Genomic DNA, 26,295 nt, shown 5'->3' with positions numbered 1-26,295 from the left:
ACTAGGGTCCTAGGTAAGGGAACATCAAAGGGTTTCCCATCAGCTGTTCTGTATAGCGTGTGGGCTGGTCTGGTGACAGGAAGGTTGAGAACCAGGAGGCAACTAGAGAATATCCTATAGAAGAGGGCCTTCCTTTGTTGCTGACAAAGGTCTGTATAGTCAAAGCTATGGTTTTTCCAGTAGTCATATATGGATATGAGAGTTGAACCTTAAGGAAGGCTGAGTACCAAAGAATTGATGTTTTCAACCTATGGTATTGGAGGAGACTCTTGCGAGTCCCTTGGATTCCAAGGAGATCAAACCAGTCAATTGTAAAGGATGTGAATCCTGCATATTCATTGGAAGGACTGATGCTGAAGCTGAAGCTCCAATATTTTGGTCACCTGCTGTGAAGAACTGACTCATTGGAAAAGTCCCTGATGCTGGGAAAGACTGAGGGCACGAGGAGAAGGGGACGACAGAGGATGGCATCACTGACTCAATGGACATGAGTTTGAGCAGGCTCCAGGAGATAGTGAAGGACAGGGAAGCCTGGTGTGCTGCAGTCCATGGGGTCACAAAGAGTCAGACATGGCTGGGCAACTGAAAAACAACAACATTTTCAGACATGGAAGGATCCCAGCTAGCTCCCATGATGTCTGCTGGCATTGTGAGTGTCATAATATCTCTTGACAAGAGGCCCACAGCTCTGGCTTCACTTGGCACCTAAGCTACTAAACTAGGGTCATGGCTATTATGGTTGGGGTGGGGCTGATGTGATTGGAGATCCATGTTGACATTTGCTCATGACTGATGGTGTAGGAGGGAGAGACCTCTGTGTTCAAGAATGGTTAAAAACCTGCATTTCCTGAAATACTTGCCTCTTTCTTCTGTTTCAATCGGACTGTGTCTTCAGAGCCCAAATGACTCTCCTTACTTATTCTCTGTGCTGGAGAGATGCAAACCAGACTCCTATGGCCCATGGTGCAGATTGATCTGAAGCTTCTTCCTAGGCTTTGGGGTCTCAGCATTTGCAGACTTCAGTAAAACAAGAGTATTTTCTCTTCCTATAGAGTCACACAGTTCCCTCTTGTCAAGAAATAGGCATGGCTTACATACTGGGATGAGTAGTGATCACCCATAGAGCATCTTCTCAGACCCAAATGACCTCCCATGCATCCCATGGCCATGTTGGACTATGAAGTTCCAGAGTGACTTGACCGGATGAGAGATGGGCTTCTGAGATAGGTAGATGCATTTCCACATAGTTTGGAATTGATGTCAAGCAAGAGAGCAAGAGTTTCTGATCTCTGTGATTTTGAGACCTGGACATAGAGGAAGTTGCTGTGCAAAGAAGGGAAAGCGGTGAGGATGGGCAGAGAGAGGCAGAAGCCAGAGAGGTAGCACAAGGTTGCCTGTGCCCGCCAGTCCTTCTAAAGTCAAGTCAGAGTTCTCTGTTCTCTGAAAAAAAAAAAATGTCTCCGTTGGGCTCAACTAGATCCAGTTGTTTTTCTTATATGCCATCAAAACAGGCCGCTCTAAACTCCCTTGAAAAGAATGACGAGGCATGGCCTTTATACTAAAGAGCTGTTTGCTCATTACTGTTTATATTTTGGATGCTATCAGAAATTGAGGATATCTTCTGTAACAGGAGAAAGATCTTAGCAGGAGCCTGAGCTGCATGCATGCTGTTGAGAGGTGTGACTTTGTTTTCAGATGTGCTGCCCTATATACACACGGTGGCTGCAAGTGTGTTGGGAAGAGGGGTGGGGCTTGGGGGTCCTATTCAGAAAGGGCCAGACAGGTCAGTCCTCCTGTTCCCTGTGATCAAAGGAAAGAGTGTCTGGTTTCCTGTCTGGAGGAGGGGTATTCATCACTGAATTTCTGAAGTACAGATGTCATTTAAAATTTTCTATGCAGTGTGTTCAGTCATGCACTTGGGTCTGACTCTTTGCAACCCCATGGCCTACAGCACACCAGACCTCCCTGTCACTCACCATCTCTCGAAATTTGTCCAAGTTCAAGTCCATTGCATTGGTGATGCCATTCAGCCACCTCATCCTCTGAGGACCTCATCTCCTTCTGCCTTCAATCTTTCCCAGCATCAGGGACTTTTCCAAAGTGTTGGCTGTTTGCATCAGATGACCAAACTACTGGAGCTTCATCATCAGTCCTTCCAATGAGTATTCAGAGTTGATTTCCCTTAGGATTGACTGGTTTGATCCCCTTGCTGTCCAAGGGACTTTGAGGAGTCTACTCTAGCACCACAGTTTGAAGGCATCAGTTCTTTGGAATTCTGCTTCTTTATGCTCCAGCTTTCACAACCATTCATGACCACTGGGATGACCATAGCCTTGACTATATGGACCTTGTTGGCAGAGAAATGTCTCTGCTTTTCAGCACACTGTCTAGGTTTGTCATAGCTTTCCTGTCAAGAAGAAATTGTCTTCTGATTTCATGGCTGCAGTCATCATGTGCAGTGGTCTTAGAACCTAAGAAGAGGAAATCTGTCACTACTTCCACCATTTCCCCTTCTATTTGGCATGAAGTAATGGCACACAATTGCACTCATCTCACACACTAGTAAAGTAATGCTCAAAATTCTCCAAGCCAGGCTTCAGCAATATATGAACCGTGAACTTCCAGATGTTCAAGCTGGTTTTAGAAAAGGCAGAAGAACCAGAGATCAAATTGCCAATATCTTCTGGGTCATCAAAAAAGTAAGAGAGTTCCAGAGAAACATCTATTTCTGCTTTATTCACTATGTAAAAACCTTTGGCTCTGTGGATCACAATTAACTGTGGAAAATTCTGAAAGAGATGGGAATACCAGACCACCTGACCTGCCTCTTGAGAAACCTATATGCAGGTCAGGAAGCAACAGTTAGAACTGGACATGGAACAACAGACTGGTTCCAACTAGGAAAAGGAGTACGTCAAGGCTGCATATTGTCACCCTGCTTATTTAACTTATATGCAGAGTACATCATGAGAAATGCTGGGCTGGAAGAAGCACAAGCTGGAATCAAGATTGCCAGGAGAAATATCAATAACCTCAGATATGCAGATGACACCACCCTTATGGCAGAGAGTGAAGAGGAACTAAATAGCCTCTTCATGAAAGTGAAAGAGGAGAGTGAAAAAGTTGGCTTAAATCTCAACATTCAGAGAGCTAAAATAATGTCATCTGGTCCCATCACTTCATGGGAAATAGATGGGGAAACAGTGGAAGCAGTGTCAGACTTTATTTTTGGGGGCTCCAAAATCACTGCAGATGGTGATTGCAGCCATGAAAATAAAAGACCCTTACTCCTTGGAAGAAAAGTTATGACCAACCTAGGTAGCATATTAAAAAGCAGAGACATTACTTTGCCAACAAAGATCCGTCTAGTCAATGTTATGGTTTTTCCAGTGGTCATGTATGGATGTGAGAGTTGGACTGTGAAGAAAGCTGCGCACTGAAAAATTGATGCTTTTGAACTGTGGAGTTGGAGAAGACTCTTGAGAGTCCCTTGGACTGCAAGGAGATCTAACCAGTCCATCCTAAAGGAGATCAGTCCTGGGTGTTCATTGGAAGGACTGATGCTGAAGCTGAAACTCCAATACTTTGGCCACCTCATGCGAAGAGTTGAATCATTGGAAAAGACCCTGATGCTGGCAGGGATTGGGGACAGGAGGGGAAGGGGACAACAGAGGATGGGATGGCTGGATGGCATCACCGACTTGATGGACATGAATTTGAGTAAACTCCGGGAGTTGGTGATGGACAGGGAGGCCTGGTGTGCTGTGATTCATGGGGTCGTGAAGAGTCAGACACGACTGAGCGACTGAATTGACTGTCTGAATTGGGCCAGATGCCATGATTTTAGTTTTTTTTTTTTTTTTTAATATTTAGGTTTAAGCTGGCTTTTCACTCTCTTCCTTCACTCTCATCAAGAGGTTCTTCAGTTCCTCTTTGCTTTCTGCCAATAGAGTGGTATCATCATGCATATCTGAGATTGCTGATGTTTTCCCACCTATCTTGATTCCAGCTAGTAACCTATCCAGCCTGGCATATCTCATGGTGTGCTCAGCATATAGATTAAACAAACAGGGAATAGCTGATTGCCCTGTTGTACTCCTTTCTCAATCTTGAACCAATCAGTTCTTCCACACAGGGTTCTAAATGCTGCTTCTTGACCGCATACAGGTTTCTCAGAAGACAGGTAAGAAGGTCTGGTATGTTCATCTCTTTAAGTGCTTTGCACAATTTGTTATGATCCACATAGTCAAAGGCTTTTGCATAGATGATAAAACAGAGGTAGACAACTTTCTGGAATTCCCTTGCTCTCTCTACAATCCAGTGAAAGTTGGCAATATGATCTCTGGTTCCTCTTCCTTTTCTAAACCCAGCTTGGACATCTGGAAGTTCTTGGTTCACACAATACTAAAGACTGGCATGCAAAATTTTAACCAATATCTTACTAGCATGGGAGATGAGTGCAACTGTCTAACGGTTAGTACATTCTTTACTGCTACTTTTCTTGGGAACTAGAGTGAGGATTGACTTTTTCCAGTTCTGTGGCTATTGCTGAGTCTTCCAGATTTGCTAACCTGTTGAATGCAGCACCTTGATGTTATCATCCTTTAGGGTTTTGAATAGCTCTACTGGAATTCTTTGCAGTAGTGTGTTAATAAAATCAACTAAACATACAGAGCCCAATGGTCAAAAATTTACAACCCAGAATTGTAGGTTCTGGGGTCAGATGGCCTTTTACATGAGTGGGTTTTAGCAACAGTGCTCCTGATCTCGGATGGAGAGCAGTGAGCGCTCCTGAAAGGATATTTTAGTTTTCTGCCCAGAGGTGGAACCTAGGTAGCCTGGATGAAACCCCAGGAATCCTAGTCAACACATCACCAGGGGCTCGAGGCTAGAAGCAAAGTGACTCTGGCTCTTTCCCTGATTAAAGCAAGAATGTTGCAAAGAGGCAAAAACTGTAAATAAGTACAAAGTTTATTATTAGATACACAGCACAATGTATGGCAGAGCACACAGAAAAACAGGTTGTTTATTGAAGACAGAAGCGAGGCAGAAACACGCCTCCAGAGAGAAAGGGTAGGGGCATCCTCTCTAATGAGGAGTGCAGTAAGTAAGAGCTAAGCAGAGACACACACCCATGGTGGAGTGCAGATGTCCTGAATGAGGGGGAACACAATAAAAAGCGACATAAATGATTTACATAGCACAGTGCTTCCAGATCATTGTTTACCTTTGGCCAATTATCTTGTTCATTTCTTCACACCTGACTGGTCCATGGACCCTCAAAAGGTGCATATGAAACTGTTTTCTAAGATAGATCCCATCGTAGAGGCCTATGGGTGCATGTCTACTTATTAAAGGGTGGGGTCACCTCCCTTTTCCATCCCCAAGAAGCCTTCCTGCGAATGTGTAGACAGGGAAGTTTTTGTCCAACTCAGTAGTGGGCACTTTATCTCTTTGCTTTAGCAGAGCTCAGCTTTTGCCACTAGCTTTGTCTTTGGAGTGTCAGGGTAAGACCAAAGACTGAAATTTACTCAAATGACAAACACCAGTGGTCCAGCCCAGAGGCACACTGTCTCCAACCTTACTACCTATGCAAGTTCCCTTCCTCTCTGTGTCTTGGATTCCATGTCTGTAAAATGAGAAGGGTTTGCCTAGATAATCTCTGAGGTATAGTGGAGATGAACATCCCTTGAACTTCAAGGCAGGAAGAGGTTGGGGGATGAATCTGAACATGGCTGGACACCCTCTCTGCCTGAAAGTTCAGAAAGGATTAGGACTGTGCAGATGGTACATTCTCTGATGAGCCATCCACAGTCACACAGTCATGGGAAGAAAGAGATCCTGGGCGGTCAAGGTTAAGGATGAGGGGATTCTACTGGGTGTAAGGCCACTCAATATGGCCAGAAAAGTTGGTGCTTCCCCGCCAGCAAGAGGCAGCCCCAGTGACCTGCAAGCCCCAGGGCTGCAGCTTGCCTTAATGAGAGGAATCTGCGCTTTGCGGAGCGGTTCAAACAGGGTTCTACCTGGGGGAGGCATCAATAGAAGGGATTTGAAACCATGGAACAGATTGAGGCCAAGCCTAGAGTGAGTGCAAGGAGAGAGTGTCCAGGAGAGGAGGAGAGACGAGTGAAAAAGACTGAAGGATAAGAAGATTGAAGGCAGGAGAGGAAAGAGAAGGAGGGGGCAGTCACCAGTGGGGTCAAATGTAGTCCATATTTGGCAGAAGTGGAGGGTTAGACACCTGTCTTGTTGAGGAGGAGACTCTGGATTTTGCACAAGGGCATCTTGGAGACCTCCTTTTAGCCCTTGCCCCTGAGTAAGCAGGCTGCCCATTCCCCACCCCACCCCACCCCTGTTTTTGTGACAAATCTTCCAGATGTGAAGCCAGTTGCAAACTTCATTCTGAGGGAGGAGTTACATAGGAAGCCCACCTTGTGGCCTCATCCCATGGCTCAGTGGGGAAGCTGTGAGCAACAGAGGGTCACCTTTTTATTGGGATGTTGGCAGCTCACAGCTCTGGGCACTGCCCCCTTCCTCCCTGGGGTGGGTGAGGGGGTTCAAAACTCGCAGATCACGAGGAGTTCCGTACTGCAGGGTACGTCATTCCACTTGCCCTCACTATAGATCTGCACACAGTTCTCTGGTTGGCCAGCATTATTGTTGTTGGGCTCCCCATTGGCCCAGTTGGAATAGACCAGTGACTCCCCAGTGGGGTAGGTGAACCTGCCCTCCGTGGAGATGTCATTCATGCTCAGGAAAGCATCATTATTCTGGGCTCTGACCAGCTGTGCCACGGCCTCATTCTCGGCTGTAGAGCGCGGCGAGGCCAGCTGTCCCTTAGCCTCTCTGCAGACCTGCTGAGCATCTGAATATGATTTTACAGCACCTGCCGTCTTGAAGATCTTCTCCCCGACAGCCAGGCCATCAGGGAAGAGCACCGCTAGGGGAAATGAGGAGAGTCAGGTTGGGGATGTGGCAGCACCTAGACCTTGTGATCCAACTGGAGTCTCCAGCTCCCACGAGGGTACCAGGGCACCAGGACAAAAGTGAGGCACTTAGTTCCCGATAATCCATCGTGCAAGAGGTGAGGACCCTGGAACTCAGGTGCTTATGCAAGAGGCCTAAAGTCGCCCAAATGTCAAATGTAGATGAGGATCAGACCTTGTTGGATGTGACACTAAAGCACCCACGTGCACTTTCTGTTCCTCCCTGTGATGTTCATCAGAATCTGGAACTTTAATTACTGTGTAAACAGGAAGGACTGTGGCAGGGAAATGACACTTAGAGGCTGGGGCAGCTCCTGAGAATGGGGAAAACTCCACACAGGCAGCTGACTCTCACCCACGCCTGATGACCGGGTGTGTGGAGCTGTCTGAGCACTTCTGTGCTGTGTGAAGGGGTGAGGAGAAAGGGAGGTTAGGGGTGAATCTGAGAGCAGCCAAGTGCTGATCTCTGCACCAGCGCAAGTCCAGTGTTGGCTTCCGTATGCTTGCAGGTGATGCTACAGCCAGTCAGCCTCCCTGGACCACTGGATAGTGGATGACGGCATCTGAGAGCTCTGTGTGGGGGTAGGAGGGCAGGGTGGGATCAGCTTTGGAGAGAGCCTTGTCTGGGCCTCAGAAAGTCATGTGTTCAGCCACACACTGGCAATGACAGCCCAGGTGACAAGGGAAAGTCACTTCTCTTTTCAGAATCTAACCCCGTGTTTCTAAGGAAAAGGTATACTGCACGACAGCATCCCCTATGTGACGTGTTAAGTATCTCTTTTGAATCCATCCCATCCATACACCTCTGACTTCCAAGGTCGTGCAGGGAAATGTTCAGGACTCCTAAGAGGGCTTACTGGACTGGTTCTGAACCCAGGCTGCACCTTGACCCCACTGCACTTTCCTTTGATTATATTCAACAAGCAGTCAAAGTCCAGATTTTCCACACAGTCAGGATGGCACCCTGACAGCCCTGGACAAGGTCAGTGCGAGCTCATGTGCCATGATTGGTTTACATCCCATATATCCGGGTGGTATGCGTGTGCATGCGTGAATTTATCTGTGTGTCGATCTGAAGGTACATGGGCTGACTCAACGTCCATCAGGATGGATGTGAAGAGTGTGCAAGTGTGCTCATGGATGTAGGTGGTGTGGACTGAGTGATGGTGTTCAGGTACACACATGTGGCCAGCACATATGCTCAAGTTCTCCTTTGTTTGTATCAGTCTGTATGAAGCATTAGTTTTTAAGTTATGCCCGACTCTTTTTGATCCCATGGACTGAAGCCCACCAGGGTCCTCTGTCCATGAGATTTTCCAGGCAAGGATATTGCAGTGGTTTGCCATTTCCATTCCCGGGGATCTTCCCGAATCAGAGATCAAACCCAGGTCTCCTGCAATGCAGGCAGATTCTTTACCAGCTGAGCTACCAGGGAATGAGAGAGTAAATAGATATGTAAATATGATTGTGCAAGAAGGAAGACATAAACTGCTGAAAATTCTCATCCCACTACTTCAGGACTTAGTTGGCTTGAGTTCTTAGAGGCCAACCCTCTGTCTCACCCAATCAGGTCCCTATGTGCACTACTCCTTCAGAAAACTCTTCTTTTTTTGGATCAGTGAGGTTTCATAAGTGATGTGCATTCAAAGCTGTCATCAGGGAGAGGAGAGAAGGAGGAGGGGCAGTTGGTGGAGCGTCCCGAAGGTACAGGGAACTCAAGTATGTGCTCCAGAGGCCTCTGCCTGATTAGGATCCAGGCTTAGGGAAGAATCTCTGCTTAAACACCACAAGAGTTGGCAGGGGAGTCCAGCACTGGCCAGAGACTGGAGGCAGCCTATTCCTTCCAGACCCAGGGACATCTTTAGGGTAAGTTACTTGGTGGCCACACACCAACAAAAGGTCCCCAGCAGCCTTAAAGCCCACAGGCAGCATCCCACCCCCACTCTCACGATCATGTGTGGATTCTCTGCTTCCCTGGGCTGTGTGGCTTCTTTTCTGGGCATTTGCACACCTGGCCCAAAGAGGGAAGAAGTGCATCCTGGGTTGGGTGTCCGTTTATCTGTCAAAGGAACCCTCCAGGGTAGGCCGGGGTAAGGTCTGCTGAACAGATGACTCAGACCGCATCCCCCTCCTTGTGCCGTGCGTCTACTTGAACCCCTGGAGCACATGGGGTTCAGCTCTGTCCCAGCCCTGTCCTTAGCCCCGCTCCTGCCCCAGGGCTAGGTCCAGTCCCAGTCATGGTCCCAGCAAGTCCAATTTAGACCCAGCCCAGTGAACTGCCAGCCAAGCCCAGACCCAGTCTGAGGCCCATGATCAGGGCCTGGCTCAGGGTCAGGTCCAGGAACTCACCTTTCTTATAGTGAGAGAAGGCATTTTGGAGGCGTCGCAGGTGTCCCTCTAAGACTGCCACCTGCTGCCTGACAGCCTTGACCTCTGCAAGAGAGAGAGACCAAGTAAAGACAGATCCAGAACAGCCTGGGGTCACTCAGAGCCCAGGCCTCAAGAGAAGGGGTCCAGGTGGAGACACAAGTTGGGAGTGGGGTAAGGAGGTGGAACAGAGGCCTAGGAAGCCTTCTTCTGTTGACCTAGCTGGCCTCTGCTTCCACGGGATTTCCTCCAGTTCTCTTGTGAACAGTATCCCCTGAACAGGTCCCTGCACCTCACTGACAGTGAACCAGATGTCATTTTAATTCCAAATTCTAGGAATCTGATAGCACTTCCTTTTGCATTGGCAGGGGGTGGAATGGTTGTAGGAGAGGAATAGACATAGCTTGAGTATTTCTTATCCATTGAGTTATTTGATATTCAAGGTTATCTGATGAACTGGAGAGGGAGATTGGCTTGTCATAGAAATTGGATAGAAAATCTGCTCAGGGTGTCCTCCAGCAAGTCATAGAGGCTAAGACCAGAGTCCACCTCTCCATACACTCTGTCAACTTTTCCTGCTTTGACCCCCACCTGTAACTAAATGGGTTATCTGAGAGGAGAGCTGAACTAAATAAGGCCTCCTCCCTGCCCCACACCCTCATGGGGCCCCCAGGTCTTCCTTACCTGTAAGCCCACTCTCACCCTTTTCTCCTCTTTCTCCAGGAGTACCTCTGTCTCCCTTCAGTCCTGGGGGGCCCCTGGCACCTGAAGGCCCCTGTGGACCTATGGCTCCAGCAGGCCCTGGGATCAGAGAAGTAGAGATGGGTGAGTGCTGAACATATATTTTAGCATTTTTGTGTCCCCCCAAGCTCCATACAGGGACTCATATCCCCCAGCCATACACCCTCCTACATGCAAATGTCCCTCTGTGTCTGGAATTCTTCTTACATCCCCTCTGTACACTGACTGTCCCATAATCCGACAACCAGCCTTCCCTGGATACAGACAGTCCCTGCCACTCTCACCACCCTCTCCCTGGAGACAGACAGTTCCCAGAGCCCAACACTGGTTCTCACCCTGGAATGCCAGCTCTGACCTGGTGGCTGGTGGGGGTGGGCACAGGGGAACATGAGCCCAGCCCCACGTCCATTGCTCACCTGCCGCCCCAGCACGTCCAGCGGCTCCGGGCTCACCAGGGGCACCTCTCTCTCCCTTGAGACCTGCGGGGCCTGGGGAGCCCTGCATGCCTGGGGCACCCACTCCTCCTGAGGAAGGAACACATTGGAGAAGCACGGCTGAGAGTGTGCTCAGCAGGTACCATTTCCTCAGCAGTGCAGCTTGTCACCCACAGCTCCAGGTGAGAGAGCGACCTGGGAGACTGCTCCTGACCGCTTGGTCTCTTCCAGGAACCATATCAGGAAATTCAGTCAGTGTGGGAAAGTTGAGGGTGAGGCCCAGGCAAGGCTGACCAGGCGCGGAGGTTCCAGGCTTTTCCAGGCACTGTGCACATAGGTTGGTCCCCACCAGGGCTGCCCATGTCACCCCTCCCTTCTCCCTCCCTCACCCACCACATACCAGCCTCCTACCTTTGGGCCCAGTCTCTCCTTTGGAGCCTGGTGTGCCCGGAGGTCCCATGCTCCCCTGCTTCCCTGAGGGGCCCTCTCTCCCAGCTGGACCAGGCATGCCTGGAGGCCCTGGGGAAAAGGACCAGTCAGGTTAGTGACACTGAATCTCCTTGGAGGTAGAAGTGCTTAAAAGATGGAGCTGTAATGGACGTCAGACAGGCAGCCTCCTCCTAAAGATATTGCCCCTAGGAAGCTCCAGCCTTCTCTGAAATAACCTCGTGCCACCTTGAGAATGACCTTCTTCTTCTTCCTGAGGTGGAATCTGTGCTCGCTTACTGCCGTGTCCTAATGCAGCACGCCACTTGCAGACACCTGCATTCCACGCCCAGCTACTCACCAGGTGGTCCAGGGTCTCCCTTTGGTCCGGGTTCTCCAGCAGAGCCATTGTCCCCTTTCAGCCCAATGGGGCCAGCTGGTCCTGGCCTCCCTGCTCGTCCTGCAGGTCCTGGTGAACCTGTGGCAGCAAAAGAGATGGACATAAAGCTGACCCCGGCTCAGGAGGAGCCAGCTGCCCGCAGAGTCAGGGCCCCGGTGTTCTTTCAGGGTTCTGTAGGGTGTAGACACTCCCCCTCCAGGTGACTGGTCCGTGGAGATCTAGGAAATCTGTGTCTACCTCTCCATTTTACAGGTGAAGAAACAGGCTTGCAGAGTTGGAGGCAGATCCAAACCTAGACCCACCTGACTTTGCATACAATGCATCTGCCCCTGCCCCAAGGCCACGGTATTTATGGCAGTTAAGTCTGTCAGCTTTTACCCTTGACCCTGGACTCCCTGCCCTCCCCCCTTCCCAGAACCAAAGTTTATGTCAGAAATGACACCTGACACTTAGCACCAGAGACATAGAAATCAAAAGCACAATGACCCTGGAGAAGGAAATGGCAACCCACTCCAGTATTCTTGCCTAAAAAATTCTATGGACAGAGGAGCCTGGAGGGCTACAGTCCTTTGGGTCAAAAAGAATTGGACACGGCTGAGTGACTAAACAGCAACAAAAAATGCCTTCATGATATAGTTACCAACTGTCTGACCATAGCTAATGCTCAGTGACGATTATTACAACAGGCTCTCAACCAGACAGGGGTCCTCTACTTGACCTGAACATGGATGATCACGGGGTGGCTAAACGGTTCCCCTGAAAGGGTGGACACATACAGGTAACTAACATTTTTCTTGTCCATGTGCAGGGAACCCAGCAGCTCAGAGGACCCTTGGAAGAGCCTAGAAGCTCTGAACCTGAGGCTAAAGGACAAGATCAGACAAGGGACAGCACCCACTAAGGAACTAGACCCGGATGGAGCCTTGGGGAGAAGTTCTCATCCAATACTTGCCTTCTAGGGAGCAATTTCCCTCCTCCTTCTGGGAAATGAAAAAGCAGCCAGATGCATGCTTTTAAAAATAAACTATGCAAAAGAAAGAAGCAGAATATCATGTGTTTTGCTCCCAAGCCAGTCTGAAATATCTGAGAACCACAGAATACTGTCAGGAATCAGCAGAGCTCTTAAGGTTTGTTTCAACATTTGGGGTAAAAAACAAAGGGATTCAAATCTGTACTTAAAAGCTGTCATGGGGCATTTGGGATTGCCATAACAATAAGCATGTTTCTCCATCAAAAGAGAAAGGCAGATCGGGCCCCATATAAAAAACAGCACCGCTAATTGGAGCCCACAGAGGAAGTACTTGAGATCACCAGGACGAAGCTGTTCTATCACTTACAATGATTAGGAAGAGAGGGTTTGCCCTGTGGCCAAGTGAAAAGAGATTTTTATAAACACTTAGAGCTTAGAAGTTTAAATCAAACACTGGTTTGAGATCTGGTTCCACCATTTCTGTGCGACCCTGGGCAAGTGACTTACCCCCACTGGGCTTCTGTTGGATTTTATGAAAATTAAATGAGCAAATATTTGTTAAAAAAAAAAAAAAAAGCACAATGAGCTGTCACCTCACTGTCAGAATGGCTATTATCAGACAGCAAATAAGAAGTGTTGGAGAAAGTGGAGAAAAGGGAAACTTTGTGAAGCGGGGATGTAAATCGGTACAGCCACTATGGAGAATAGTATGAAGGTTTCTCAGAAAGTTAAAAATAGAGCTATGATATAACCCATCAATTCCACTTCTGAGTATTTATGAAAAAACTAACCTGAAAAGATATATGTTCCCCCAAGTTAATTGCAGCGTTGTTTATGGTAGCCCAGACATGGATGCAGCCTAGAGCCCAAGTATCTGTGGATGGAAGAATGGATGTAGAAAATGCAGGGTGCATATACAATGGAACATTATTCAGGCATAAAAGGGAATGAAATCTTGCTATTTGCAGCAACATTGGTGAAACTTGAAGGCACTAGCTTAGTGGAATAAGTCACAGAGAAGGGCAGTACTATATGATCTCACTTATATGTGAAATCTAAATAAACAAATGAACAAAAACAACATACTCACAGATACAGAGAACAGATTTGTGGTGGCTAAAGGTGGGGTTGAGAAGTGAGCAGAATGGATAGAATTCCTCAAAAGGTACAAGTGTCCAGTTAAAAAAAAATTGAGTCCTAGGAAGATGATGTACAGCACAGTTACTATACTTAGTAATTCTGGGTTGCATGCTTGAACATTGCTGAGCAGGCAGATCTTAAAAGTTCTCATTACACACAAATTGTAACTATGTGTGTTGATGACTCATTGTGACAATCATTTCACAATATATGCAAATATGAATTCATTATGATATACATCTGAATATAATATATTATAGATCAGCTCTATTTTAATATAAAGAAGAGAAAAATCTATATAACATGCTTTTAAAATTATGGAAGATAGGTGAAATTATTGTGCATTATTAAGTGATTAAGTTATAAACACTCTAATTAATATGATTCGGTTTCTTCAATGTGTCCATGCATGTGTCAGGCATGTGCACATGTAATATATACTGAAAATACCCCAAGAACAGCATATACAAAGGTGTTAACAGTTGTTCTTTCTAAGGAGCACAATTCAGACAATTTTAATTTTCTTCTCTTTGTATTTTGACCACATACTAATTTGTTTTGGAAAAATGACCAAACATTTGAAAAAATTACATTACCTTAAGAAGGCTGCCTAAGTCTGAAATTATGAGAGGTTTGCCTTCAATGACTAAAGGGAGAAATGCCTATTGATTCAAGAATTATACACTCAATTCTGTGAGTTTGGTTATTCTTTTTTCATTGGGATGAAATTCACATAATATAAAAATAATCTTTTATTTTTTTTTTACTGTGATGTGTAGCTTTCAGGATCTCAGTTCCCCAATCAGGGATTGAACCTGAGGCCTGGCAGTGAAAACACCGAATCCTAACCACTGGACCTCCAGGAATTTCCTATAATTAATCATTTAAAGTATACAATTCAGCGGCATTTAGAACATTGACATAATTGTACAACTTCCACTTCTCTTTAGTTCAAGACTATTTCATTAATCCCAAAAAAACCTCATACCCATTTATCACTCCCTCCCTGCCTCCTCCCAGGCCCTGGCTATCTCTAGTCCACTGCCTGTCTCTGTTACCTATTCTGGATATTTTATATAAATACATACAATATATGACCCTTTGTGTCTGCCTTTTTAAACTAGCAGTGACATTCTTGAGGATCATCCAATTTGTAGCACATCTCAGTACTTCATTCCTTTCTATGGCTGAGAAATGTTTTATAGTATGAATATAACACATTTTCTTTATCCGTTCACTGTGGATAAATGCTGATAGACACTTGATTTGTTTCCATCTTTTGACTGTTGTGAGTAAAGCATTCATGTGCAAAAAGACAGCAAAAGGAATCTGTCAGTTACTACTAATTTGTGTGTTCACTTATTTGTTCATTTCCTCATTTCATTTCTCTGTTCACTGAGAAGCTCTCTGTAAAACCTAGCTTTCTGCCTGGCACTGAGCAGGATGTAAATGTCAGCACCAGGTCCTGGTCTGCAAAGCATCTGTCACTGAATTTTAAACTATGAGGCACAGGTAATGAGTGAAGAAAACAGCTTAGGAGATGTCCCTCATCCCATCCCAGCACCCCAAACCATGGACACACACGTGCTCATAGGAAACAGGACTTCAGGGCTGAAGAGGATTCAGAGACCTGGAGAGGAGAGGTGATATTTCAGATCTGGAAACCATTCCCCCAGGGTAAGAAGAGCAAGGCTCACCTGGGCCAAGAATGTGCAGGTGGTGGGAGACTGGTGTATCTGATGGGTGGTGAGAGCCTCTGTGCTGGACATTGTGTCCTGCTCTTAGTTTCAATCCTTACTAGGCAAGCAATGGGAGCCTGGGGGGTGGGCTCCACATCCCAGATGCCCTGGTGCACATTGCTCAGGCAGAGACACCTGGTCCCTGACTGAGCCTCTCCTGGGCTCCCACCAGGCTGGGGAGGGCAGCAGGTACCTTGGAAGCAAGTCACTCCTTAGAAGGGAGCATTAGAGGTTGCCCACCCTTTGCACAAACCATGGAGTCCATGAGAGCAGGAGGGTAGAGGAAAGGATACTTTTCAATTCATGGCCCCTAGGGGAGCTAGAGAGAGCTGGCACCTTGAATACCACCCCTCCTCTGAGATCACTTCTAGGTGACCTTCTCAAGCCACAACCCATTCATGTTGGAAGCTACTTTCTCTCTAAAAGACAGACAGTTATTTGTCTCTTACCCTACAAATCCTGGGGATGTTATGTATTCTTTTCAGCTTTAATGTTCATTTCTTTCCTCTCCAATCAAAGCACAAACTCCAGGAAGATAAAAGACCTCAGTTGATCCCTCCATAGCCCTGGCCCAGGGCCATGGTGGTCCCTTTGTCCTTGTCGCTGGTTCATCAAATTCTCACTTCTTGCAAGTAAAAACCAGATCTCCTGTGGGGCAGTGTTTCCAGAAAATTCCCTTAACAATATGTTTGGAAACCTCAGGAGAATTCAGCTGGTTGGGACAGCAGAAGAATAAAACTTGATCTTGAAGACCCAACAAAGAAATGAAGCCTTGGCTCAATTCTTTGTCACTGTGTGGTAGATATTATTCCCATCTAAAGATGATTAAACAGAAACTTACAACACTGTCATCAGTTCAAAAATATTTAACATTCTGCAGAGGCAACATTTAATAAGAATGATCAACAGTTAAGTTTTGGAGTGTGCGTGCTCAGTCGCATCTGACTCTTTGTGGATTGTAGCCAGACAGATTCCTCTGTCCATGATATTCTCCAGGCAATAATAGAGTTGCCATTTTCTATCCAGGCGATTGTCCCAACTGTGGGATCAAACCCACACCTCCTATGTCTCCTACGTGAGTGTACTAAGTCACTTCAGTCATGTCCAACCCAGAACCCGCCAGGCTCCTCTGTCCATGGGATTCTCCAAACAAGAATACAGGAGAGGGTGCTATGCCCTCCTCCAGGGGATCTTTCTGACCCAGGGATCGAAACTGCATCTCTTACATCTCCTTCATTGGCAGGCAGATTTTTTACCACTAACACCACTTGGTAAGCCCAATGAGTTCTGGAGCTGCTGCCGCTGCTGTTGCTGCTAAGTCACTTCAGTTGTGTCCGACTCTGTGCGACCCCATAGATGGCAGCCCACCAGGCTCCGCCGTCCCTGGGATTCTCCAGGCAAGAACACTGGAGTGGGTTGTCATTGCCTTCTCCGGAGTTCTGGAGTAGGGCACTCCAAATACCAGTCATTCACTCACTGTTTGTACATTCTTGGAGTGGTTAGGGTCAGAAGATCCTAGAGGAGGAATCAGGGCAGGTGGTTATGGAGCTGGGGGCTTGGGCAAGCCAGTGTTTGCCAACCAGTAAAGCCATGTTTTAGGTGGACTGAAGATCTGGCACAAACCTCCCCTGTTGGGAAAACCATCTTCAAGGTTTCCACAGAAGATTCAGAGTTTTGGGGTTGGTTACAATTCCAGTGCCCACCCCTTCCCATCAGGGCAAGCACATGGTCCCAGCTCTACCTGGATCCCCCTTCTCTCCCTGGGGACCTTCTCTCCCATCTTGTCCATCACGACCAGGCAAGCCACCCTCTGGGGGGCTACACACAACCAGGGTACAGGCGTTGGCCAGTGTTTTCCGGGAATAGATCTCCATTTCTGCCCCCAGGGATCTCCAGGGCTGTGTGAGCAGAAGCAGCACGGAGAGCGGGAGGAGAAGCATGTCCTAGGCAGAGGAACAGAAAGGGGGGGGGGGGAGGGTACTCTTGGTCCAAGGACAAGGACTAGGGCTGGCCCAGCTCCTGGAGGTCAGGAGAAGCCCTTCCCCCATCTCCTCTCCCATCCTCTGGGGCCAAGAGTAGTAGGGCTCCAAAAGCCGTGTAGGGAAAGTTAGGATAAGGTTTGGCTAGAGAGGACATGAGTGAACCAGCTGGACCTCTGAACTGGTCTGCCAGCAGCTTGGATCTACTCTCAGATGCTCTGTGTCATTCCTTTTTGGGCTTGTCATCCTTGCCAGGGGCACTGTGGTCAGGAGGTAGAATTCCTCACTGAGGCCATTGTCACACCAGGAGGGACTCTCTGAGGGCCCTCAGGTGGGACCCTTCCCTCTCTGGGCCTCTTTATCCCTTTTTATACCAGGAAGTTGGTAGCTTCACCTCTTACAAGGCTGGCTTGTTTCCTCTCACTTGCTGCTCTGCACAGAATAGTGCTGGAGTCTGCAGTACTATCTGAAAAAAAAGCCGGAGTCCTAATGCCTGGGAGGTCTGTCCTGAGCACAGAATGGCGCATGACTGCTTATTTGCCAGGATTGGTCATTCCTGGGCTCCACCAGGAAAGTTCCTGGCACACCTAGAGTCCTGCCCAGACCTCCTGAGAAGACCTGGACAGGGGCCTCATGGAAGAGGGGACGTTAGAGACAGGTGCCATCAGGGGGAACCTGGCTTCAGAGGAGGAAAGCCAATGTCCAGTAGAGCTTCTGGTTACCATCAGAAAGGGACTCAGGAGCTAAGTGAGATCACGGTGGGTGCAGGACTTGGGTCACTCCCAGGGTTGGGCTTCTTTCCTTTCTCAGAGAGAAACTGTAAAGTTTTGAGTATGGAGAAGAATCATGGGAGTTGCAGAGACCTGGAAGAAAGCCTGAGGGACCTGTGCAAAGGACCGAGGGTTGCCAAGCAGGCTGATGGGAGGGAAGGGGTTTCCTGACCAGAGAAGTGCCTCCTTCCAAGAGGAAGATGAATTGCATTTACCCTGGGGACTTCCAGACAATGGCATCAGATATCTGGTTGGATTTCCCATCTAACTCTCCCCCTCTCCCTGTCCTGGAAACACATCTCCCACCAAACCAAGAGAGTAGAGTGAAGAGCACCCCTTATTACCCACATTTTCTCCCACCACCAGCATTGAACCTCCTAGAGTGGAAGATCTACACACACCCTGCCTTCTTCAACCACCCACAGAGGCAGGGATATATTCACCAGACATTGGAAACAAATTAAGAGGCAAGGACAGAGACACTCACAGTTGCTTCCTGTAAGGGTCCAGAACGTTGAGGCAAGTTAAGAGTTCCTGGGTAAGTACTGGCTCTTTATACCTGCCCTGTAACTTGATCCTCAGCCCCAGTTTCCTGAGAATTCTCTTCAGGAAGTAGGGTAATTTATTTATTATTGACTCACTCAATCTCACCCCCGGCTGAACCCAGGTGTCCACCCGACCTCTGGACACCTGCCACTAATATTGATAGGACTAAACCCACCTTAGAGATCAAAGCGCACCCTCAGCCCAGGATCTCATATGTACCCCACTGCACCCCTGTGAGTAAAGTGGCAGCATCAGGGTCTGTATTTCATGACGTCCAGGGATCCAAGGTCCAGAGAAGAACAGCAAGTTGCACAATGATCTACAACTCTTGCAAAAGCAGTCTGACTCTGCAGAGTCCAAGAAACAGCACCTGCTGTGCCCACTTCTCTTCCACCTTCATCTCAACATTACTGCTCAGACACTAGGAAAGAGCTGGGAGCTGCTTGGCCAATCTGAGCAGAAGTGGGGCAGGTGAAGGGCTGCTGAGGCAACAGCCTGTGGGAGACCGTGTCTGTGGGAGCTGCCATCTGGCAGGGGTCACTCTTTTGCTTTCTGTTGTAGCTCTAGGGAAACTCTCCAGTTTCCTCAAGATGGCTTTCTATGCTCTCTGTTCATCCCCTGCCCAACCCTCCTTCACTCACATGACTATCCAATTCTCTTCATTACAGGGCTTACTGGTAACTGCCTACATACTTGCTGCCCCAGACACTGGTTTCCCTGGTAACTGATGAGCAAACTGACATCAGCTTCCTGTTAGACTGGTGGGATCCTCCCTCAAACAGTAAAAATTGTGTCCATGTCCTTCCTCTTCTCTGCTGAACATGGTTGCGCTAATACCCTTCTTTTTGGACATGTAAGATTCCTTATTTAATAAGCCATGGACATCTTTGTCCCTGTCTCCTAGCTCTTGCTTTGGTCTCAAGGCTGGGCTGCAATAAGCATGCATACCTGCAGGGTGAAGCCTAACAACTGGTGAGTCAGCCAGAAGGCTGCAGGTGATCCCTGAGTGCCGAGATGTTGGAGAATGAGGACAGGGAAGGGAGAGTTGTGGGGATCATCCCGGGGTGTCATTCCCCTAGCATGTGGGTTCCTGTGAGAGATAGCTTTCTCTTCCATTAAACTGATGACATCCTATTAACCTCAGTTTCTTTCCAGTTTAAAAGTAACAGCCTGGGCTTGTGCTTCACCTGACTGCCTGGGAGGTCTTGTGATACTGACAAAACATAAGAGCCTTTCTGGTTTTATTGTTTTCTACAAAATACAAACGTACCCCTGACCCACCACCCCTAAACAATTACAGGCTTTAGGGACACTAACTGGGACAGGCTTGTGAATTGGCCATGGTTGGTTACCCTGAAGGGTTTGGTTGGAACCTGTGGCAATGGTGAAATAAAAAGAGTACCCTCTAGGCTTCTGGTCCCAGATGTGGGAGGGGGCAGAGCAGGGATATAGTGTCAAGGAACAATGCTCTATGCAGCCTACATGCTTTACAACAGTAAAGCTGTTTACAAAGTGGAAGCTGTTACAGTGGGCCTACTCAAGTTGCTGAGCAATGCAAAGAAAAACCCCACTTTATTGGCCATGAAGTTCAGGAATGTGCTGATAAAAATGCCATACCCTGGCATTTCCATCTGTCTTACAGCCCTACTGCTGCCACGTAATAGAAGGATGAGAGGACTAAGTAAGCAACAACTGACAGAGGAAACCCACTATCTCAACCTGTGAACCAAGAGGCTAGCTTAAGTCATGGAACTTGTCATTAAATATTCCAGGAGCAGTCAGCACAGGGCATATCTACATCATGTTAACCCAGAGGCAAACTAGTCAATATCATTGGTGTTCAACTGTTGACCACCCAAGTATCATTGCCAGCTAAGGATCAGGAGAATAACTCACTTTTGTCCTTGCCACAGGATCTACCCCCAGGGGTTCATACTGTAAGTGGCCCTGGGACTAAAACTGGCAGGAAAGTCCCAGGTGTTTGGGGTTTGCTGCCCTGTGGGGATTAAGACTAGAAAGGAACTTACAGATTTCATCTGGACCCAGATAAGAAGACTAAGAAATTAATCAAGGTCCCCTACTAGAGAAAGGCACCATTATATTAACCTTGTGTTCTGTTACACCCCCTCCAGTGTCTGACACTGGCTGAAGAGGACAGAGGTTGGACAGCATAATGGTACTGCTGCTGCTGCTGCTGCTAAGTCGCTTCAGTCATGTCCAACTCTGTGCGACCCCATAGACGGCAGCCCACCAGGCTCCCCCATCCCTGGGATTCTCCAGGCAAGAACACTGGAGTGGGTTGCCATTTCCTTCTCCAATGTGTAAAAGTGAAAAGTGAAAATGAAGTTGCTCAGTCATGTCCCACTCTTAGAGATCTCATGGACTGCAGCCTACCAGGCTCCTCTGTCCATGGGATTTTCCAGGCAAGAGTATTGGAGTGGGGTGCCATTGCCTTCTCCATAATGGTACTGCAGCCCAGGACAAAAATCATAGTCAAGGGTGTTAATATGTCACAGTGCTGTTACTGCACGTATTTTGCTTAATGGTCATGATCTTCCCTGCATTGAGCCTGTTAGACACCTGATATTTCATGTCTAGTCTGAGTGGAGGGATCTGTCTGCAGATAGAGCAACAATGATGACCTCAGTCCAAAATGAACCTGATGGCTGGGTCTATAGCAATATGCTACTGTTGTCCTCAGGAATTCCATGAAAAATTGACTTGATAAATGCCTATCTCCAAAGGTTGCCTACCTTTTGGACTCAGTTCACTAGTTGTGGTTGTCTGTGTTGCATTTGTGGTATCTGTTTGTGGTACACCTCTATATACCTGAGGGCAGGAATATTGTGGAAGAGGGGTGGACCAAAATATTAAGGGGTATGCAGGTTGTGTAGGGATGGACTGTATGGTCAGCCCATTCAAGATGGCTGTTCTCTTGCTCTTTCTACACTTCCCTGCTTGACCAGTTCCTGCTCCACTCACAGGACTATCCAGTCCTCTTAAATATAGGGCTTAATTAGTAACCACCTGCATGCTGGCTGCTGCCCTAGCTGCAGGTTTCCCTGGTAACAGATATGCCAACTGACATCAATTCCCCCCATAAATCATATGAAGACATTTTGACACTTCTCCCCAGTGTCAAAAATTGCTGCCATTTCCTATCCGCTATTAACAGTGGCATGTCACTCTAGGAGTTTCTGTTTCGAACATGTAAGATGCCCTGTGCAATAACCATTGATGTCGTTGTTGCAGTCTTTCCCTCTTACTTAAGTCTCAAAGCAGGGCATCTGCAAAGCACAAAGGCCTGTGAGGTCCATCCCAACAGCAGTGGGCAGGTTGCTTTGGTTTTGGTCTCTGGGAACTGTTAGGGGAGGTCTGTTATTGAGGCTTTCTGCCAGAGCATTCACAGACCCACTTCTGCTGAGCTCTTTGGTTCTAAAACCATAACAAAGGAAGGAAAAAGGAGACATGGACATCAGAAGAAGTAAGATTCCACTGTTTCCCCCTTGACCTGTCAAGCAGAGGGCAATGTCTCTGAGGCCAATCTTGGGGGTCAATTTATACCTTTCATCTCATCCTTGCAAACTACATGCAAATTCAGAGCAACTGTTCACACCAGGCTAGGAGTGGCTTCTCCATTGGTTGGCTAGAATGGAGGGCTCCTCATATAGTATTGTTTATCTTGTCCTTTCGTTTCCTTAAAGCTGACATCTTAGTATTTCCCATTTTTTTGATTCTTAGGGGAAATAGTAATCTGCCTTCGTTTCACTACCCAGAGTACTCAAGTCCTCAGGTATACAGGCATTCCTTAAAACCTTTCCCCCTCTGCTAAGAGCTGGGACCCAAATGAAAAATCACCTTCTCTGGCTCAGATGCCTTTCCTGGTTTAGGCATGGATTGAAATTCATGCCTTCAGTGAATTCATGCCTTCCATGGGCACATGCCCACTTGATATGACTATAAGCTCATCTCTTATGTACAGATGTTCAGAAATAAGCAGTCATGATGTCCCGAAGAAATGCACCCAGTTAGAATCACCACTCTTTCTTCAGGCTGTATTGGGAGAGACACTTTTCTGTTGAGGCTGAATTTCCATTCCTTCTATGCAGAACAGAAGAACACAGGGTCTTGCAAGCCAGTTGAAGCAGAATCATAGGTTTTGGATACAAATGACTCTTTCAGAGACTCAGATATACCCCCAAACCACTGTCTTCCTACGTTTTGGAGAACAAGACTTCTCAACCAAAGATAATTTTGTCTCAACCCCAACCAAGGATGAGCCCAATGAACTGAGATGATTAGCTTATTCCAAGGGGTAGGGGAGGGTGGATTTGGGGCAGGGTTTGTATGGGCTCCTAGGGCTCTCAAACCCAAGATCCTCATAACCAATGTATCTCTGTTTCATAATCACTTACTTCAGAACTTACCAGGGAAGTGATCTGTTCTTGTACCTTGGAGATAAGAAATAAAGGAATAAACCACATGCCCAACCAGCCTGATTCCTCATTACTTTATGCATATTCCTTCTTGACCATCTGTTCAAATGAACCTGTACCACTCAGCCACTTAAGGCCACATGTATTCCCAAGGGATGAACATTAACAACTAGGATTTGAGTAAATGCTATCTCAAACACCCCAAAGGGAAGCAAGAGAATCATGTCTTCTTGAGAGTTCAAGAACAGGGGGGCAGGTTGGTACAAAAGTTAAAAGTGCAAAGAACCCCCAACAAGTGGTGGCCCAGTGGTTAGGATTCCTGGGTTTCACAGCTGTGGTCTGGGTTCAATTCCTAGCCAGGGAACTGAGATCCCATAAGCCACGTGGCACAGCCAAAAATAGAAAAGCAAGTGTTCTCCACAGTGTACCCTCTTTGAAGTCCCTGTAACCCATAGCTTATTGATTTGTTTCTTTTGTTTTTGGCCATGGAGCAAAGTATGGGGGATCTTAGTTCCTGACCAACAATTGAGCCCATATCTCCTGCATTGCAAGCAGGATGTCTTAACTACTGGACCACCAAGGAAGTTCCCCCAAAGTTTATTGGGTACTATAACATTTGTAAAAAACCTGATCTCTAATAGGTTGCTTTACTTTATTTTTTGATAGTCTGAATATGGCTTCTTCTAGATTAACTACTTTCTTTCTAGCTCTCTCTTTGATCACTAGATACATTTTTTCCCCTTTTTTATACGAACTATTCCATTCAAAATTATTCTACCAGTCCATAAGCTGTCCTGTGTCAAAGCTATCTGAAACAGTAGTGCAAAAAAGGAACCCTGGTCTGAAACTGGCAATATAGGTATTATTTTATCCAGAATCCACATAGTATATAGTGTTCATTATTCTCTAGTGGTGACTATAGTCATCAAGGACAACACCCCATGATCAAATTGACCCTGTTGCTTACATTCTCTACAATGTCCTCATGTGACTTCATTTTCTACTGTGAGATGAATAGGTAGTACAAGTCCCTTCCCCACCAGTGAATGCACCAAACCAAGCTTTCCTCCACTGATAGAAGATATAGACAAATTTATTTTTATTTAATCCTTCACATTGTATAATATAACTTATAAAAATTGTTTAGCAAAATACTTGATATAAAATATTGATTCAAAATTGCTAGCCCAGATTATCTCTTTACCTTGATACTAAGATATAATGAAAGAGAAATTCAAGCATACTTGGATTCTAGATTCTGGAAGGCAAAAATTTCTTTTTTTTCAAACTGAAATATGTTTGACATACAACACTGTGTATATTTCAGATGTATGGCATATTAATTTCATGTATTTATATATTGTAATATGATTGCCATTGTAGTGATAATAAACACCTCTATCATAAAACATTTATAATTTCTTTTTAGTGGATGGAATATTAGGTTCTCGCCTCTTAGTTTCATTATAATAGGATATTGTCTATATTCACTAGGTATTTGATCTCTAGGACATATTTACTACTTGTTACAAGTTTGTACACTAAAAAAATATTCTAACCCTTCTCCCTGTCATCCCCTATTAAGCATTTACTCTGTTTTTTGAATTTGTTCTTTTCTAGATTCCATGTATATGTGATATCTTAGAGTATTTTTCTTTCTAGGTCTGACTTATTTCAGTTAGCCTAATATTCTCTAGATCCATCCACGTTATCACAAATGACAGGAAATACTTCTCTCTCATGGCTGAATAATATTCCTTTGCACATATGTTTATCAGTTCAGTTCAGCTGATCAGTCATTTCTGACTCTTTGAACCCCATGGACTGCAGCACACCAGGCCTCCCTCTCCATCACTGACTCCCAGAGTTTGTCCAAATTCATGTCCATTGAGTCAGTGATGCCATCCAACCACCTTATCCTCTGCCGTCCCCTTCTCCTCTCACTTTCAATCTTTCCCAGCATCAGGGTCTTTTCAAATGAGCCAATTCTTCCCATCAGGAGGCCAAAGTATTGGAGTTTAACCTTCAACATCAGTCCTTCGAATGAATATTCAGAACTGATTTCCTTTAGGATGGATTGGTTGGATCTCCTTGCAGTCCAAAGGACTCTCAAGAGTCTTCTCCAATACCAAGTTCAAAAGCATCAATTCTTTGGTGCTCTGCTTTTTTATAGTCCAACTTTCACATCCATGCATGACTACTGGTAAAACAATAGCTTTGTCTATTGGAACTTTGTTGGCAAAGTAATGTCTTTGCTTTTAAGTATGCTGTCTAGGTTGGTAATAACTTTCTTGCAAGGAACAAGCATCTTTTAATTTCATGCCTGCAGTTATCATCTGTGGTGATTTTGGAGCCCCAAAAAATAAAATCTGACCCTGTTTCCACTGTTTCCCCATCTATTTGCCATGAAGTGATGAGACCTGATGCCATGATCTTAGTTTTCTGAATGTTAAGCTTTAAGCCAACTTTTTCACTCTCCTCTCTCAATTTCATCAAGAGGCTCTTTAGTTCTTCTTCACTTTCTGTCATAAGGCTAGTGTCACCTGCATATCTGAGGTTATTGATATTTCTCCCAGCAATCTTGATTCCAGCTTGTGCTTCTTCCAGCCCAGTGTTTCTCATGATGTACTCTGCATATCAGTTAAATAAGCAAGGTGACAATATACAGCCTTGAAGTACTCCTTTCCTATTTGGAAACAGTCTGTTGTTCCACCTAACTGTTGCTTCCTGACCTGCATACAGATTTCTCAAGAGGCAGGTCAGGTGGTCTGGTATTCCCATCTCTTTCAGAATTTTCCACAGTTTATTGTGATCCACACAGTCAAAAGCTTTGGTGTAGTTAATAAAGCAGAAGTAGATGTTTTTCTGGAACTCTCATGCTTTTTCAATGATCCAATGGATGTTGGCAATTTGATCTCTGTTTCCTCTGCTTTTTCTAAAACCAGTAACATCTGGAAGTTCAAGGTTCATGCACTGTCGAAGCCTGGTTTTGGAGAATTTTGAGCTTTACTTTACTAGCGTGTGAGATGAGTGCAGTTGTGTGGTAGTTTGAGCATTCTTTGGATTGCCTTTCTTAGGGACTGGAATGAAAACTGACCTTTTCCAGTCCTGTGGCCACTGCTGAGTTTTCCAAATTTGCTGGCATGCTGAGTGCAGCACTATCAGAACATTATCTTTTAGGGTTTGAAATAGCTCAACTGGAATTCCATCACATCCACTAGCATTGGTCATAGTGATGCTTCCTAAGGCCCACTTGACTTTGCATTCCAGGATGTCTGGCTCTAGATGAGTGATCACAAGATCATGATTATTTAGGTCGTTTAGATATTTTTTGTACAGTTCTTCTGTGTATTCTTGCCAC

The 26,295-nt window shown here is 46.2% G+C and overlaps 1 protein-coding gene across 2 annotated transcripts; it reads right to left on the bottom strand.

Moving 5' to 3' along the window:
* Positions 1-6,380: 6,380 nt before the first annotated feature.
* On the bottom strand, positions 6,381-18,529 carry LOC122708944 (collectin-46). 2 transcript variants are annotated; one of them, XM_043925800.1, is made up of 9 exons: positions 18,440-18,462; positions 17,577-17,648; positions 16,945-17,146; positions 11,316-11,432; positions 10,940-11,047; positions 10,511-10,618; positions 10,038-10,154; positions 9,336-9,419; positions 6,381-6,940 (listed from the first exon to the last, which is right to left on the bottom strand). In XM_043925800.1, the coding sequence occupies exons 3-9, from the start codon at positions 17,141-17,143 to the stop codon at positions 6,558-6,560; spliced, it is 1,116 nt and encodes a 371-aa protein (XP_043781735.1). In that variant the 5' UTR covers positions 17,144-17,146; positions 17,577-17,648; positions 18,440-18,462; the 3' UTR covers positions 6,381-6,557. The 2 variants fall into 2 exon arrangements, with proteins under 2 accessions (XP_043781735.1, XP_043781736.1); XM_043925801.1 differs by lacking the exon at positions 17,577-17,648 and having other exon boundaries at positions 6,384-6,940; positions 18,440-18,529.
* Positions 18,530-26,295: the final 7,766 nt, after the last annotated feature.

Source organism: Cervus elaphus, chromosome 15 (genome assembly GCF_910594005.1).
Source record: "Cervus elaphus chromosome 15, mCerEla1.1, whole genome shotgun sequence".
NCBI classification, from domain to species: Eukaryota; Metazoa; Chordata; class Mammalia; order Artiodactyla; family Cervidae; genus Cervus; species Cervus elaphus.
Note: the sequence above shows the minus strand (reverse complement) of the source record. Positions and strands in the feature narration are given on the sequence as shown.

Coding starts and splice junctions, on each gene's coding strand:
- LOC122708944 (XM_043925801.1), bottom strand. CDS start 17,143: ATGCTTCTCCTCCCGCTCTCCGTGCTGCTTCTGCTCACACAGCCCTGG. Junction 11,433..16,944: donor GGGAGAGAAGGGGGATCCAG/GTAGAGCTGGGA, acceptor TTGCTGCCACAG/GTTCACCAGGACCTGCAGGA. Junction 10,155..10,510: donor TGGACGTGCTGGGGCGGCAG/GTGAGCAATGGA, acceptor CTCTGATCCCAG/GGCCTGCTGGAGCCATAGGT.